We start from the raw sequence: 15,913 nt of genomic DNA, 5'->3' as shown, positions 1-15,913 counted from the left end.
GAACTACTGTTTTCTTTCAAATCTCCGTTACGGTTGAAAAACTGAATATCGCAGACAGTGCTCGATTCAAAATAATAACTAATAACGCAGAATTTGAACATTACGCGTTGTTGTTTTGCTGAAAAAAAAGAATTGTACAATTGTGTGCACGTGAATTGCGTAAAAGTGTGCACGAGCTGAGTCGCCGAAATGTTAATTACACCTTTTGAATAGCGTTGACCGGTGTGGCCTTTAACGTCGTTATTAATATTACCGCCATTCGACAAGGAAAAAATTATTTGCTCGAAAACATGCAATCTATCATGAAAAAATGCGCTGTCAGCGAGAGGTCTTTGAAATAAACGAAAGTCGCCAACAATTATCAACAGAACAATAGCTTGTCCGTGCGTTGTGCATTATGTAAATTTCTTCACTGTCGTCCGCAAAACAACAACGAACACATGCACACAGTCAGGCGGAATCTTGGAAGGCAAACAAGATCTTTGATTTAAAACCAATATAGCAGTATGCTCAAGAAAGAGACTAACGAAAATCAAAAACACCAGACGCTCTTTTGTTGACTCTCTTAACTGCAGAACGTTTTTGTTACTTTTGTTGCTTCGATAAACACCAGTTCTGTCGATACTGTGTTAGAAATAGTTCAACTTTCTCGATTTACTTCCGTTCTGGGAAATTTACTTCCGCTTAGACCTGAGAGCATGCGCAATAAAACCGGAAGACCAAGGTTCTACCTGAAATCGACCTGAAATTGATCTGATCAATTCCAGTTTCCCAGAGTCCGTCCCGTACCGCTGACTGACATAGACGGACTCTGGGCTCGAGATTGGGGACCTCTGGGCTATTCTGAAAAGCCGTCACAAAGGCGTCTGAATCTCATTGGCTGTTGAAAAGCTTGTTTGTTTCACCACAATCTCCGGCGCACGCGCACAATCAAACCGGAACCAGGAAAACCTGGTTCCGGTTTGGATTCGTCCAGAGCCGTTGAGTTTCCCAACCGCCGGTAAAGGGGAACGCAGGCTCTGGGAACGAGATTGCCACTGCGGCATTTTCGCCCCAAGAGAAGTTCTGGGGATGAGAATGCCACCGAGGAAAAAATAAGAGAAAGCTCCCACTTAAAAAAAATCGCCGTGTGAAAGCCACTTCCACCATCACTGCAAAGAGCGATTTATTTTTCAATCGTCTTCTTCTAATTTGGTCAACCCCTGAACACTCTTGAACATGTTGAATGGTCGAAAACTCGTTCCTTTCCGATAAAATTCCTGTTTTGCACTGAATGCACGATGAACAATTCCAGCAAAACATCCAGACCTTGCCATTTCTCGGGAAGATAACCGATGGAAAGCAGGGGTGCTGATCGTGCCTAGCAGGAGAAAACCTTCTTGTTTTGGTCGTGTAAATGGGTTGTGCCGTGCCGGAATGGTTTGGTCACGGTGCCAAAAATATGCCGTGCCGTGCCGACTTTTTAGCGCGTGTAAATGGGGCTAAAAATGTGCTTTTATAGGCGGGACATTAGCCTTTGGGCATACTGTTTCATAGCACCATTTCTTTAGACTTCAATGAAGAGCACACCAGTACATTTCCTTCAAACGACCCAGATCCAGCACTATGCTTTTACCAGTAAGTCGGCCAACATAAATCACGCGAACAGAGTCGAGAGCACCTCAAGGGGCGCCACAACTGCACTGCTACGATCAGCGTGATTTACTCCACTCACCAAGCAATGTACATTGATATGACAGAACGTTTCCAAGAAAAGAGGAAAGGCCTTAAAGGAATTCTTTAATAATCTGACTGTTTCCTCCCGAAATGTTTCTCATTTTTTTGGATTTCTGCTCGTAACAGTTCGATATTTTCCAATTTGGTCGGCACCCCTCGTTGTCTGGCTCGATCGGAGCAGTTATTGACTTTCATTGCAGTAAACACCACGTCTTGATAGAGATGGAGGGATAAATTGAATAAGTCGAATTAAAAGTGAAGCGATATATAAAATGGCAAAACTGGGTTCGTGGTCTACTGGTATGAAAATATAACCCAATGAAAGACCGACGTAATGTAATATGTCTCTTTTCAATGGTAATGTATTAATTGTTTGTGGGTGAGTCATATGTGAGGGCCGTAAAGTGTATTTTCTTGACCCGAAAATGACCAGATTTTGTTGACGAAACCTAGCCTTGAACGTTAAAAGTTGCGTGATTCGATGTCGAACAAGAAGTCGGCAGAGTCGGAGAGCTTCAGGTGAGTCACGATTTTGCGGATAACTCTTACGTCGAAGTCTTTCAATTTTTTTTCGAAAAGTAAAGATAACGTAGTAATCATTAATTTCGTTTAGAAGCTTTTTTTGGAAAAAATCGACCCTTGAAGGTCTACAGTAACATTAAAAGAGCTATATCACGGGGATTTTGCAGATTTTTGGTCTAAACTGTTCTGAAATCAGTGGTAGGCAACTTAACCTATAAAAAATATTATCTTTGATTATTTAAAGGAAGATATAACCTTAATTTGCGGATAGAAATCAAACTACGGCTAAAAACTTCGATTTTTAGAAGACGCGCGGAAACAACTTGAAAAAGTAAGCCTTAATTTTTTTAAGTTGCAATCCGTTTCCATCCGAGCCATCCACAGCCAAAGATGCTCGTTAACAGTTTTAGTGCTCTAATATAGCAATTTCTAATAAAAATGGACTATTATTTTTAGATTTCCCGCAACACAATATAAATTATGGCTTTTCAAAAACCTGGTAAAATCCGTGACATAGTCCCTTTAAGCTATGGATTTGAAAGGCACTGCCTTTTTTCTTCATGGTCTTACAAAAAACGTTGGAGCCTAGTGGCGCATCAGGCTGGAGTTTCTTCCTATATATAGTAGGAGTATTTTACTACCACAAGATAAGATGCTAGTCCATCGCAGGCCATTCTCTCCTTCATCCTCTCAACATACACACACCTGGGTGGATACAGCACTGTGGGAAGAAAAAAATGTTGACCCCGGCGAGGGTTTGAGTAATATTATTATTATTATTATTATTATTATTATTATTATTATTATTATTATTATTATTATTATTATTATTATTATTATTATAATAACCATGAGAATGAGAAGAAGAGGGCTTACGCAGACAGGGTTCTTCAAGTAGAACAGGGAACTTTCACTCCATTGGTGTTTACATCCACCGGAGGAATGGGCGAGGAGTGCAAGAGGTATCACAGTAGGCTTGCAGAATTAATCGCCGCAAAGAAAGGGGAGGATTACGCAACAACGGTGTCTTGGATCAGATCAAAAGTCTCATTTGCGATCCTCCGATCCGCCTTAATCTGCCTAAGGGGATCAAGAACTGTAAAGAGAAACAGGAACATTGACATTTATGATATGGACTTTCAAGTAGAGAATTCTCGTACTGCAATTTAGATCGAATATATATATATATATATTTTTTTTTTTTTTAATATATAGTTCTTCTTTTATTACTGCTCTCGAAGTCGCTTTTACTATTTTTCTACATTTTTAAAGACACTGTTTTTATTATTATGTAAATAATATGTTTATATATAAAGTTCTTATTCGAATAGTCAAATCATTGTAATTCTTTTAGAAATTGGTTAATAAAGTTTTTATATTTTATTATTATTATTATTATTATTATTATTATTATTATTATTATTATTATTATTATTATTATTATTATTATTACAAGTGAAACCGGTAAAAACAATATATAATTATATATCCCATAGAAAACAGGTAAATGTGAAAATAGATTAGTGTGTATCAATCAGATCAATCTGCAGCTTACTTTCATAAGCAAATGCCCACATTGTGCGGTTCCAGAAAATATCCATACCCACCCCAAGGATGGTCATTGGAAATTCCGAGGGGGATGAGGGTCTCAATAGTACAAACTTTTTAAAGAAAGTATGAAGCGAAACTAGAAATCCCAGGGGGTGGGAGGGTCCAAACCAAATAACCATCCTTGGGGGAGGTATGGATATTTTTTGGAACCACACATGGAACCAAGCCTGTGCTGCAAAAAAACTTGACACATTAACTTAACCTGGAGTAAAATTTGTGGTCTGCGATAAAAATTATGTAAATTCTCTGTTATTTCATTATTTTTACATGTTTTTATTGAAACAAAAATGTTTTGTCATGAACCTCAGAAAAAAAAATGTTTTGGACCCTAAAACTGAATTTTGTAATCTGTTCATTTCAAAGCATTACATCACTGAAATCTATGTTTGGTATTCTTGTAGAGCAAGTTGCCAACAAAAACTAAGCTGAAGTTTATTTAAATCGAATTTACAGCTACTGCTTGGCTAATTTTAATATGAGTTAAAAAAACTTGGGTCTTGACAAAGTGCGAGCCAACAAGTCATGAGAGCCATTCCACTATATACAAATAGCACATTGGTTGGCCTAAAAAGCTCCCTGGTTAGCCTAAGCAGTACTCCAGTTAGCCTGAGTATATTTAGCTGAGGTGGCTTCAGGTTATGCTATTTATTGGAGTTAGGTATTTTGGCTTGTATGGCACTTATGTGTCATGAAACATACGAGCCAGTTAGCCTACATAAGATTCCGGTTAGCCTATATAGTACTCTGGCTAGCCTTAAAAGCACTTTGCAGGGACGGCGGAGCATTTTTCCAAGTGGGGGCGCTGACTAGTGACTTGAAGTGGGGGGGCTAAAAAGACTCTTCTCTTAGTAAGTCTTTATTTTTTTTTTTCGGAAATTCTGGGGGCCTAAAGCCCCCCAGCCCCCCGGCTCCGCCGTCCCTGCTTTGGTTGCCAAAGGGTACATCATGTTGCTTGCAGTTAGCTTTATATTGGGATTAGGGTTTTCTGGCTTGCTTAAGTTTAAGGCCTCACGATTTTTTACATTGCTACTTTAAAATGCTAATGTAGGTCATCCAACAACTGAAAATACAGGCCTTAAAAACAAACAGATTTTTTGTAAAGTAGACAAATGTCTGGTCAAAAAGCAGATCTTAAATGCCTCAGGCAATGAATATGTGTAGAGAGAAGGGAGGGAATTGCCAGAATTGACTGTCACATAACTATGTGTAAAACTAAGAGATCAACAATTACCTGAACTCCATAGTTTAACTCACTGAACAGTAATCCAGAATGTCCTGTCAAAACATTAGGCATTCTATTAGTCCCTGACCTGTAAACCACAAAATGCAAAGGAAACGTAAATCTATGTTTACCAATACAATAAAACTGCATCATGGGAAGAACAAATTTTAAGTTAAGAAATGGTCTCATTTATTAAACATACCCAAAAAGGCATTCCAAAACGTGAGTAGCACTGTTTAATTAAAGTCTAGATTAGCTAAAAGGTTGACTGCAAGTAGTCTCTAGTCTAACTTAAAAAGAGATCACACTGAGCTGAAATGTTTCTTCCAATTTCAAAGGTATCACATAAAATCTTCCTGACGTAATTTTTCTTTGTGGTCTAAAATGGCCACTTGGTCAATATTTTGAGGAACATTTCCTCATGTATAAATATTAATGAAAGGATGCGAGTCTTATTAATTTGGAAAACAGTAGCTTAAAATTCAGATAACGAACATAAATAACAGTTGTATGCCTCGACGAAATGACTGCCATTTAATACTATCGCCTCGTTCTCACCATCTATTTTTTTACGCCTAGCCCGGCTTTAATTCCAGTAAGCTAGGTTGATAATCATGATAAACGTCGAAGACATAAGCTTTAACCAGTCTAAAAAAATTATTGTTTAATGAGAAACGCTTACCTCAGCCCAGGTCCCTGTTAGTTTCTGTTGCCCACGTTTTCGCACGTTTCTGCTCATTCCATATTCTTCTTTATCGGGAATACAAATAAAGGAGGTGTACCCTACGTTTGGGGACTCGTTTTGATTGCGTCAAGAAAGAAAAACATCGACAAAACTGTCCTCTATAACTCAAAATCTTGTCGCATAGTCGCTACAGTCGAAGCTCTCTTAACGGACACTCTCGTAAGCGGACAGCTCTACTTACGGCCACCTGGTTTGAAATCCCGTTTTACGCTCCCATACAAACTCTGTATTTTTACATTCTCGTAAGCGGACATTCCCGTAAGCGGCCGCGGACACTTTCTGAGATAACGACTTAGACTTTTTCCTTGTTTTTAAGCTCCCGTAAGCGGACATCCCAAAGAAAGTCCTTTTAACAACCTTTGTAACTTGTTTTTATCAATCAACTTCACATCGCCGTTCGTCACAATGATTTTACAGTAATTGCAATACCATATTTCAGTGTTTGTTTTGTCGTTATCCACGTCCGTCCGGTTATTGTTAGCTGGGCAAGCTCCCGTAAGCGGCCATCTATCCCGTACACCTCTAGTGGCCGCGTACGAGAACCATTCTCGTAAGCGGCCAGCTCCAGTTACGGACACTTTTTTCGCGTCCCGAGGGTGTCCGCTTACGAGAGCTTCGACTGTATTTTGAAAATGCTCTTCATGAGCCCACAATACGGACCACGGGGAATCCGCTGGGGTGACCACCAGCAGGGGGAGGGGGAGGGGCAGCTATTTAACTTCTCCCCAGGCCCACTCCTTTCGTCTGAAAGAAATTACATTCAACCTCGCTAAAACCAAATGAAACGAGAAGAAACTGACCACGCTATCATAAAGAGCAGACACTCCTTCCTTTGGCAAAATTTTCTTTTATTCCTAACGCAAATGGTCGTTGAGAAGAAAGCCAACAAACTTTTCAGTTGTATTTTTTACTGCCGTCCTTTTTTAGGAAAAAGTAATAATGGCCATTTTTAAAAACACTATTTAAAAAGCTACAACTTGGCTTAAAAAAATCTTAAGAGAGAGATACAGGTAAAGTTTTCAAGCGAATTTAAAACCGCGGTCCGTTCTGGTCACGTGACCAATGACGTCATAACAATAAAAGTGATAAAAATGTACTTAACATATAAATATCTACCAACATGTAATTTGTTGCTTCCTCGCATTTAATGCATCGCCAGATACGCACTTGTACCCAGACTCCCACTTTTTTAAAATTGTACATAGCTACCTTAATTTTTATATTTTGTTTGGTACCCGAGCAGTCTGAAATGCCTCACACCAATGTGTTTCAAACTGCAATGATTGCTTTTTTCAGTAACAAAATATCTTCGTCACAGTGAGCAAAAACGACCTTCAGGGCAATGTCACGTGACTAATGACGTCATCAACCTACGACTTATACAAGAAGTAGTTTATGGTAAAAGTTATTTCTATACGACGTACTACTCCTGCTGACTTTAAACTGACCAAGTTATTTGGCATTGACGATTTTTCAGTTGCAAAGGAGTTTGGGAAGGTTTTTATTATAATTATATATTGTTTTTATAATTATTATTATTATTATTATTATTATTATTATTATTATTATTATTATTATTATTATTATTATTATTATTATTATTATTATTATTATTATTATTATTACGGACCGGTCGACCCGGAGTCTAGCGCACTAACGATTTGTGTGCTTGGAGATGTTGGCTGGTTGTGAATTGGACTGTGGATGTGAAATGGACTGTGAACTGTGGATTTCCAGAGTTTCAGTCGAAGTGATGAGTGCTAAGTCTAGTTTCGGCGAATGTATACCGTAGTCAGGTCTCAAATGCGGCGCTTATTCCGGGAGGGGGGAGGCTTACGTACTGTAATAATTCTGGACAGAGAACTTAATGATCGAATAATGGTGTAATTTATTGACTTGTAAGTGAACAATATTGCCTGTTAATTTGATGGAAGGAAACTTGCAATGCTGTTTTAGTGTTGTAGTGTTTTTTTAGGCAAAGGGGATTCTTCGAATAAGCGCCGCATCGGGACTGTACTATTCGAAGATGGCGCTTATTAACATTTTGTCCCACTTGCGGCGTTATTCAAAGGCTTCACTTATTCGGAGACGGTGCTTATTCGACTAAATACGGCAGTTATTTTAACTGAAAGATATGCAGGACTATGCCGTGAGACAGTTGTGCCACATTCATGTGATACTCAGGGGAGGTACTAATACTAAGGGTGGTCGTTATGTGTAAGAGATTGCAGTTTGACTCGTAATAAAAATTGGCTAAAAATTTCTGTTACGTGCGGTTTTTTATTAGAGCCTGAAGAAAAAGGCAGTGCCTTTCAAATCGTATTGACTGAAATGGTCTATATTTTTTCGCAATGTCCTCACCACGTACCCCACCGCCAAGGGGGTAATCAGAATATACGGGAGCCTCCGCCCCTAAGTGAAGATCCCTATTTTTGCTGTATTTTTGTGACAGAATCAGATAAGTAGCAAACACCTTGTTAAAAATGAATAAATGTCGTTCTGGATATCTCAATACAGCAGTTAACAGTGCAAGGTCTGTGTTACCTGTTCTGTTAAAAAGACATATGATCTGGACCTCACGCGGAGTACCGCTCGGCGTCGTGTAGGCAGGGGGATAGTGGTGATGGTGTGGGTCCAGCCATCTGATGAAGATATCATTTTGGCCAAGATTCTGCTTCTTGCAAATAATGGTTTACCATTGTGTCAACCTTTGGTTGTTTGAGTATAGTGAAACAATGAGCACTGTAACCTTGACATAAGCAGGAGCTCCTGACATAAGTCAGTTTACGATCCTTTTACGATTTTTTCGTGAAGGGACACGAAGGGATGTTGGCACAGCGTTAACCAGGATATTTGGTTTAGACGTCCTGATCTTTCGAGTTATCGAGTGTTTTTTATTTATAGAATTCGTGTAACAAAAAACCTACCGAGTGACCCCCCCCCCCCCCCCCCCCCTGAGTGACTATTACGGAAGCGATTGCATGACGGGAAGTTTAGTCCACATGTAATCGGAGTACAACAGATTGTCTGGTTCCAGTGGTTGTTTCCGACTATGAAGAACAACGGACCAGCAATTCGGTCGAGAAATGTAAGGGTTGATACAAGAAGGGTATATTTATTCGACGGCTGTTTAACAAGAATGTCAACACGGAAAAGTACTGAAGTTGTGGACGGCACGCTTGAAGACTGATCGATAAAGATAGCGACAGGATTCGAAATTCGTTTTATACTCGATATTTGAAAGATATAGTGTTCACGATGACTTTAACAGGGAGCTTCTGCTGTAGATTACATCTAAATACTAGTAGAAAAAGGAGGAAAGACTAGAAACAAGACGTTTTGCAATATCTGGTCGGAAATATCTGAAATTCAAGTAATTTAGAGTTTTACCGGGTAGAGAAATTTTCTCTCGAAAAAGAGCGCCAAATTAAGAATTTCGAGCAACCGAATTTTAGTGATTTTCAGCGGCTCGCCGTGACCTTCAAAATTAACTTAGAGAAGAAAGATTGGGCTCAAATGACTTATTAACATTTCAATAGTACATTTCTAGGCTCAAAAACGGGGTTTCATTTAATGCGAATGACTCCAGTGCGAAGTTTACGACACGGTATGAGTCATGCTTATTTTGTTTGTTTTAGAAGACACTGGAGATCATAACGGTTGAAGAAAAAAATCCCACCACGTTTCTAGGCTCGATTCTAGGCCTACCATAGGCTTTCTTTGAGCGACATATCAAGAATTTTGAGTTTTCATCATATGCCACCAACCGCCCGGTCTGAGTCGAAATTTCCTCTTAAGTAGCCTTGAGCTATGGATGAATGTATAAATCACAAGATCAAATTCCAAAACCTGTTTTTGATGCACGGATTTTATTGCCTTTCTTTAACAGCAACAAAAAGAAGTCAGAAACTTCTTAACAATAATTTTCGCCAAAGTTCCGCTAAATGAAGTCAGCATAAACATCACAGCAAACTCTTCCATCATTGTCGGATTCGAAACGATTCAGCAGATCCTCGGTGTACCATATGCGCAACTCTTTGCCCGTCTGCACTGCAAGAGGATTGTCGAACACCGACAGGACAAGCTCAGGGGTTTGAGAGGTATATCCGGGCACGAAAACCATGCGCGGAGCAGAAGAGCGTAACTGCTTCGGCGGCAAAAGGATTTCATTGTACGCATCTGTTATGGCAAGCAACACGTACTCTGGATTCTGCAAGGCGAAGCCACAACCCCAGTGAGAATAGTAACGAGCAACGTTCTTAACGCAGGATACGTAACCATACAAATGAACCAGCTTTAGTTTGATGAGCTGCAGGTTGCCACCAGATGGAATCTTAAATGTGCCGAACGCGCTATTTGTTGTACCAAAACACACTGGACTGGTATTGAGCTTGCGCCATTGAATTTGTCCTGTTTGTTAAAAAGAGAGAAAATGTTCATTAGGTCATGTGAAGGAAACCCCGCTCGGGAAGATATTTGACTACAGATGATATGAATATTACTATAGAATAAAGGCCTTCATTTTCCCAAAATATATGCAGCCATTTATGTCCTTGAAGATTATCAGGGCTGTTGTAAGAGGTGAAAACTGGAGAACACTGTGATCATTGAAGAACAGATAAAGTTGAGACGATGGTGTTAAGATTTCCCCAAATACTCTAAACTTACCACTTTATTTTGTGGCTAAGCTAATTATAAGCTAATTATGTTGGTTTCAAAAACCTTGCATGTCTGTTTTCATCAATCAAACAGTTTGAGGTGGAAAGATGAGATGTGTTGAAAAGGGAATGGTGAAAACTGGACAACTAGCTGATATGCTTTCTAAAAAATATATTGAAAATAAGGAAGCATTGACTTGCAGGATAAAGCTTCGTTTTAATTGAAGTAAAGTAAACAAATGAATAAATTGTGCCCGAGTTGTTGTAGTCTTCGTTTGTAACACAACTGAACAAGTGAGATATCGACTTACCTATAGCCCCGGACATGCACAAAACTGATACCAACATGGCAACACAAACAGCCTTCATGGTAAATATCGAAACAACGAGATATCTACAAAAAGGAAAACAGAAATGTTTCAGTTAAAACCTAGAAACAAAGAATGCAACAACTCTCTTCCAATCTCGTCCCCAGACCCCGCTTTTCTTTTAGTCAGAGAGAACACGGACTCTGTCCAAGTCCGATTTTTTGAACATGCGCAGAATGCTCATTATCAATTGTCAACCAATCGACTTTGAGCAGAATAAAGGTATTAGCAATGGCAAAATGGGACACTATGAAAAATAAAATAATATTATTTTTCTGCTTGAATGACCTCATTTCTTTTAAGAAGGAGTTGTCGGTGATTAAATATCACAGAAATGTCAAACTTTTCCACGTTGAAGCATCTGAGGGTGTCAAATTGGTTAATTATCAAACTAGCTAAAATCACGAAATTTGTATTTTTCACAAAAAGTACTGGAAAATATTATGGGAAATGCTTTGAAATATATTCAGCAGAACAGTTTACACTAACGTAGTTTTAGTCCCATCTCGAAATGAAACATTTCCGACTAAAATGTTCAATTTTCAATTTGGAAAATTTAATTAACTTTATTATTTTTTTATTCATCGACATTTACGTTTCATACAGGGCCTGAAACTACGACACATTAAATCGGTCTGATCAATCTGCATGTCAGTTTCATTTCAAAATCTTGAATCCTTTCCGAATAAAATGCGATTTCCTGAAGCCCTAAAAATACACTGCCCCAGTGAGGTCTTATTTCAAATATGGCACATCTCGCCAATTTACACTGAAACACAAGAGCTCACAAGGGTAATATGTACAACCCGTTAACGCTTGATTGTCTTTTTTCACGACATTTTCAATCCGCTTTTCCGATTGCCTGCCTCGAAATACCCATACAATAGCTATATCTCAGAGGACATGACCGACATACTATCAGTTGCGTCAATGGCCCTGTTACTTTATTGTTTGGCAGCTCATTGTGTTGACATATTTCTCACAGAAACTTAGAAATCAACTGGGTATGTGGAAGAGTCAGTCTGATCTAAACAAAGTAGTGGTATGAAAAGGCGAAAAACATCTGTTGCGCTGTGTTCACTGTGTGTGTAATGAAACTCGAGAAAAGAGAGCGAGACAGAATTTTCTACCGAAACATTTCTTGCACAATCTTTTCTAAAGTGGTCTATATTTCGTGAAATTGTGACAAACAAAAACGGTTTACGGTACGATCCACAATGATTGCGTTGTTAATAGATATATTCCTTGCGCAATTCGAATGAAGCAGTTTATATCGGGTTTACTTGTTAACGGCCAGGCGACATTCATCTTTTATGTTTGTGTTCAAACTAAACTTAGCTCAGAATCGATCAAGTTACCGAAGTAAATGACAAGACCCAAATGTAAGGTAACAAAACCTTACTGAATTGCTAAGCCTAATTTTATGACGAAAATAAGTTTTATTTCTGAACGAAATTGTATCGACCGGTTTTCGTATTTTCCTGTGAATTTTTCGCGCTTTTAGTCTTTATTTAGCCGCTTTTGTTGTACACGTGCATTAATTTTCTTTTTCCGTAAGTTGATATTGTTTCTCTGTTAGTTTATTTTATATTGAGTTTATATTTGAGTTTATTTTATTCTTCCTCAAAATTAGAAAATTTGTTGTGCTGTGAGCATATTTTGTTGGGCCTTGCTTTTAGCCTCTCACTCTTTCTGGATCAACAATATCTATATGTCTTCCTGATTTTGACAGCAACGTCAAATCGTCAAATCTTTCAAAGTGACTTAGAACTGATCAGCTGAACAATGTTAAATTTTACCGCGAGGCAAACAGACCAACGTTTCTTTGTGGGAAATCCCTGAATAGCGTTGAAATAAAGCAAAACCCTTTTCAAAAAATTTTCCGACAATCTTTTGTAGAACAAGCAGCAATAGTATTTAGTTTTGCGGTTGACAACGCAACGAATCAGTTGTTTCGAATCAGTTGTTTCGAATCATCTTTCTTTGAATATTCTCTATTTATACTGTGTTATAGAAGACGATTTTCCGTTTGTCCACGCCTTAGCGAATGCGACGCTAAAACCTTTTCGAAGAACACCGCATCAAACCAATTCTTAAAACTTTACTACAGGGAAAAAGTATTTAAAGCAATTTTTTGTATGAATGCTCAATCCCCTTCTATTTGACAGAAAAGGCGATGCTAAACTTCAATAATAACCGAAGAAGGATTCTACTACGCTTTGTACAATAAATGAATAGTAACAAACCTCACAAGTCTTTCGCTTAGCTCCTTCAGCTTCGATAGCCAGATCAGATTAAACACAAGCTCTCAAAAGACGCTGGTTATTGATGTGTTGGATCTTCTCAGTTTCTGCTCCGAGTCATTCATTGGGTATTATGATTGTTGCTTAGTTTTGTGTTTTGAAAATAAAAGCATCCAAAACAATTCACATTGTTGACTTATGCTGTGATGGTAAACCTCATTCTCAGTAGAACGTGGCATAAACTTCATATTTGTTGAACACTTTAAACGTCGCTATATTTAGCTGAAAATTAAAAACATTCGTTTTATCCACAATATCAAGATTAAGACTGGAATAAAGATTAGCTCGACAGTTTTGGCTGTAAATCTGGAACGAAATAAAAAGGCAATAAACGAAATTAACAGTATTCATGTGGTATTAGCTGGGATCTTTTTATGAGTTTTGGCGGCTTTAAACAACTATGCTTGGGAGAATTATCTTTGGCAAAATGCTTCTTGGAAGAATTATGCTTGGAAGAATTATGCCTTGGAGAACTCTGCTTAGGAGTCAGAATTATCCTTGGCAAAAATGTCCTTGGGAGAACTATGCGTGGAAGAATTATGCTTAGATGCAAAGCTTTGTCACGTTAAGTTCTACAAGTATTCTATCTTTTAGAAAGTCATGCCAGCATAATTCAGCATCGTTTGACAGTCAACACACGAGTCCATATGAATCCACACTAGTTATAACTAATATAGTTGAAGTTTCTTCCATCCTACTTCCTTGCAAATGTAGACTGGCTTTTCGAATCACTTTTGGATTTTGTATTTACTAGTGTATTCAACCGTTGTAAGGCAAATTTACATAATGAAGAAAAGTACTTCCTTATTTGTTTGAGTTTAACCATTTTTTTGTGTTTCGCTATTACAAATTTAAAGCTGTTAATCTCTGTAAAAACTGTTTTGCCTTTAAAACTTCGGCTCAAAAAATAAGATTTTTTATGCATTTCGTGTAACTAAAATATCATCCAAGCATAAGTCCACACGCTAATTCTCAACTTAAGTAGGGATGCCTTCGTTCAGCAAATACGAAACCAGGTAACGAACACAGTGTCCAATGATCATATGACAATGTAGAAGGACTGTGCAAACACCTAACTCTTTAATCTCATCTGGCTACAGGAGCTGAAGGAACTCAGTTAAAGACTTGTGAGGTTTGTAACTTTTCATTCATATTAAACAACGCATACCACGAGTCTGCGATTAGCTTCTCCCGCTGTTTGGGAAATCAAACGTTTTAGATAACCGATAAACTGTTCTTATCTCTCTAAAAAGATGTTTTGAGAATTAAGTTAACAAGTATATTCTTTTGGTCGCTCGGCTTCAGTTTAAGCTGTGTATAAAAACACCAAAATAAATTCCGATTGAATCGTTTAATCGTCTACACTTTACAAGACGTTTTTAACCATCCGAAAGCGCCTTCTTCACAGTGCCTGTACGCTTTTTGAGAGAGATAAAATTATGAAGCTATGGACTTGAGTGAAGCTCGGCTTGTGCTACATCAAAGACGTTTTCGCTTATAAGAAAATCTAAAAAATCGATCGATTTTGAAGTTTGGAAACCCTGTTCGTTTCACTTTTGTTTTTCAAAATTTTCGTCCAACCACAAACATTTTAAGTAGGTTTTAAGAACTTCTTCGTGAGACATGAACTCGCAAAGAAGGCGTCAGGATATGATTCGTGGGTTGTACTATAGAATTAATAAAAATAAAAGTTGCTTCCGGAGTGTCGCTTGCCTCTCGCGCGTGTGTTTTGACATGTTAATATTGTGAGGTGGCCATGTCAAAAGTCAAAAGGATTTACTAAGAAACAATGTAGCTTTTTAGGTCACAGTCTCGTTTGAAATATATTTACTTGATTCGATTTTCTGTGCCCTTTTTATGTTTTTGGAGGGATATATAGTCAATATAAGCGCCAACATTCCCTGGCCGTTAATGCTTGGGCTGAATATTTGATAACAATGGCCACACGAGTGAATTTATTGGTGTCTTTTTAGGCGTTGTTTAATAACTACCAGGGAGGGGTCCTAAGAACATCAGTAGCCCTGTCAAACATTTTTAAAAACTGCAAGCCATAATATGAAAGAGGAATGACCTTAGGTCTACGTTGAACTTACAAGGAAACTAATTGAAGAATATCATCACGTAAACAATATCTTTGTTGACATTACCAATGCACCCGAAAAAGGCTAAACGCTCAAAGAAACGTGCAACAAAGTGATATGGTTGTTTCCTCCATCTAGATAGACTTCTCTTACCATGAAGGCTGTTGGTTTTTTCATACCGCCACTTCTGTTCATGTCAATGATGTCTGGTAAGCATAGGTTTCAGTTCATTTTTCTACTCTGCAATGTAAGGGAAGGTTACAGTGTGGCTACAAAAGTCAATTTACCATCTTCCCACGCCCGCTTACCCTACCTTCGCTCGCGCGTATCGTTTAATTATTTATTCTAACAGGTCCGCCACTGTGCCCCTGACAAAAATGACATGCCTTCTGAGCAGACGCTCTTTTTTTCCCTTTCAATCTTTGCGGATTCGTAATTATTTTCTTTGTGATCTCACTAAACTATCATCTGTAATTGCAGTAGGGTAGTGTTAAATAGTCAAAAAGCGTAAACCGTGGGTTGAGGATTGAATTTCAGAGTTCGCATATCACTGAAAACCGAAATAATGAGTACGATGAGTACGATTCATTAAACGTTCATGCGCGAACGAAAAACCACCGCCTAATACAGAAAATTATTTGGGGAGAATCGGCGAAAAGACGCACTAGGAGCAGCTCTGGGGAAAAT

General features: G+C 38.3%; 2 protein-coding genes across 5 annotated transcripts in view; one reads left to right on the top strand and one right to left on the bottom strand.

Annotated features, from left to right (window-relative positions):
• LOC144667429 (uncharacterized) overlaps window positions 1–15,913 on the top strand; it is a 67,334-nt gene that overhangs the window by 48,296 nt on the left and 3,125 nt on the right. The window contains exons 1-2 of one of the 3 annotated variants that reach the window (XM_078528839.1): window positions 13,700–14,277; window positions 15,365–15,435. The exons of 1 other annotated variant lie outside the window; for it this stretch is intronic. In XM_078528839.1, coding sequence (XP_078384965.1) covers window positions 15,381–15,435 — 55 coding nt within the window. In that variant the 5' untranslated portion in view covers window positions 13,700–14,277; window positions 15,365–15,380. Of the gene's footprint in view, window positions 1–13,699; window positions 15,436–15,913 lie in introns of those variants that run through there. One more of the 3 variants, XM_078528838.1, reaches the window with a different exon arrangement.
• On the bottom strand, window positions 9,293–15,412 carry LOC144667431 (uncharacterized). Of its 2 annotated transcripts, none has more exons than XM_078528842.1 (3): window positions 15,380–15,412; window positions 10,786–10,868; window positions 9,293–10,226 (listed from the first exon to the last, which is right to left on the bottom strand). In XM_078528842.1, the coding sequence occupies exons 2-3, from the start codon at window positions 10,841–10,843 to the stop codon at window positions 9,757–9,759; spliced, it is 528 nt and encodes a 175-aa protein (XP_078384968.1). In that variant the 5' UTR covers window positions 10,844–10,868; window positions 15,380–15,412; the 3' UTR covers window positions 9,293–9,756. The 2 variants fall into 2 exon arrangements, with proteins under 2 accessions (XP_078384968.1, XP_078384967.1); XM_078528841.1 differs by lacking the exon at window positions 15,380–15,412 and adding an exon at window positions 13,089–13,545.

The sequence above is a fragment of the Oculina patagonica genome, chromosome 10 (genome assembly GCF_052425735.1).
Source record: "Oculina patagonica isolate OP01 chromosome 10, crgOcupat, whole genome shotgun sequence".
Lineage (NCBI taxonomy): Eukaryota > Metazoa > Cnidaria > Anthozoa > Scleractinia > Oculinidae > Oculina > Oculina patagonica.
Note: the sequence above shows the minus strand (reverse complement) of the source record. Positions and strands in the feature narration are given on the sequence as shown.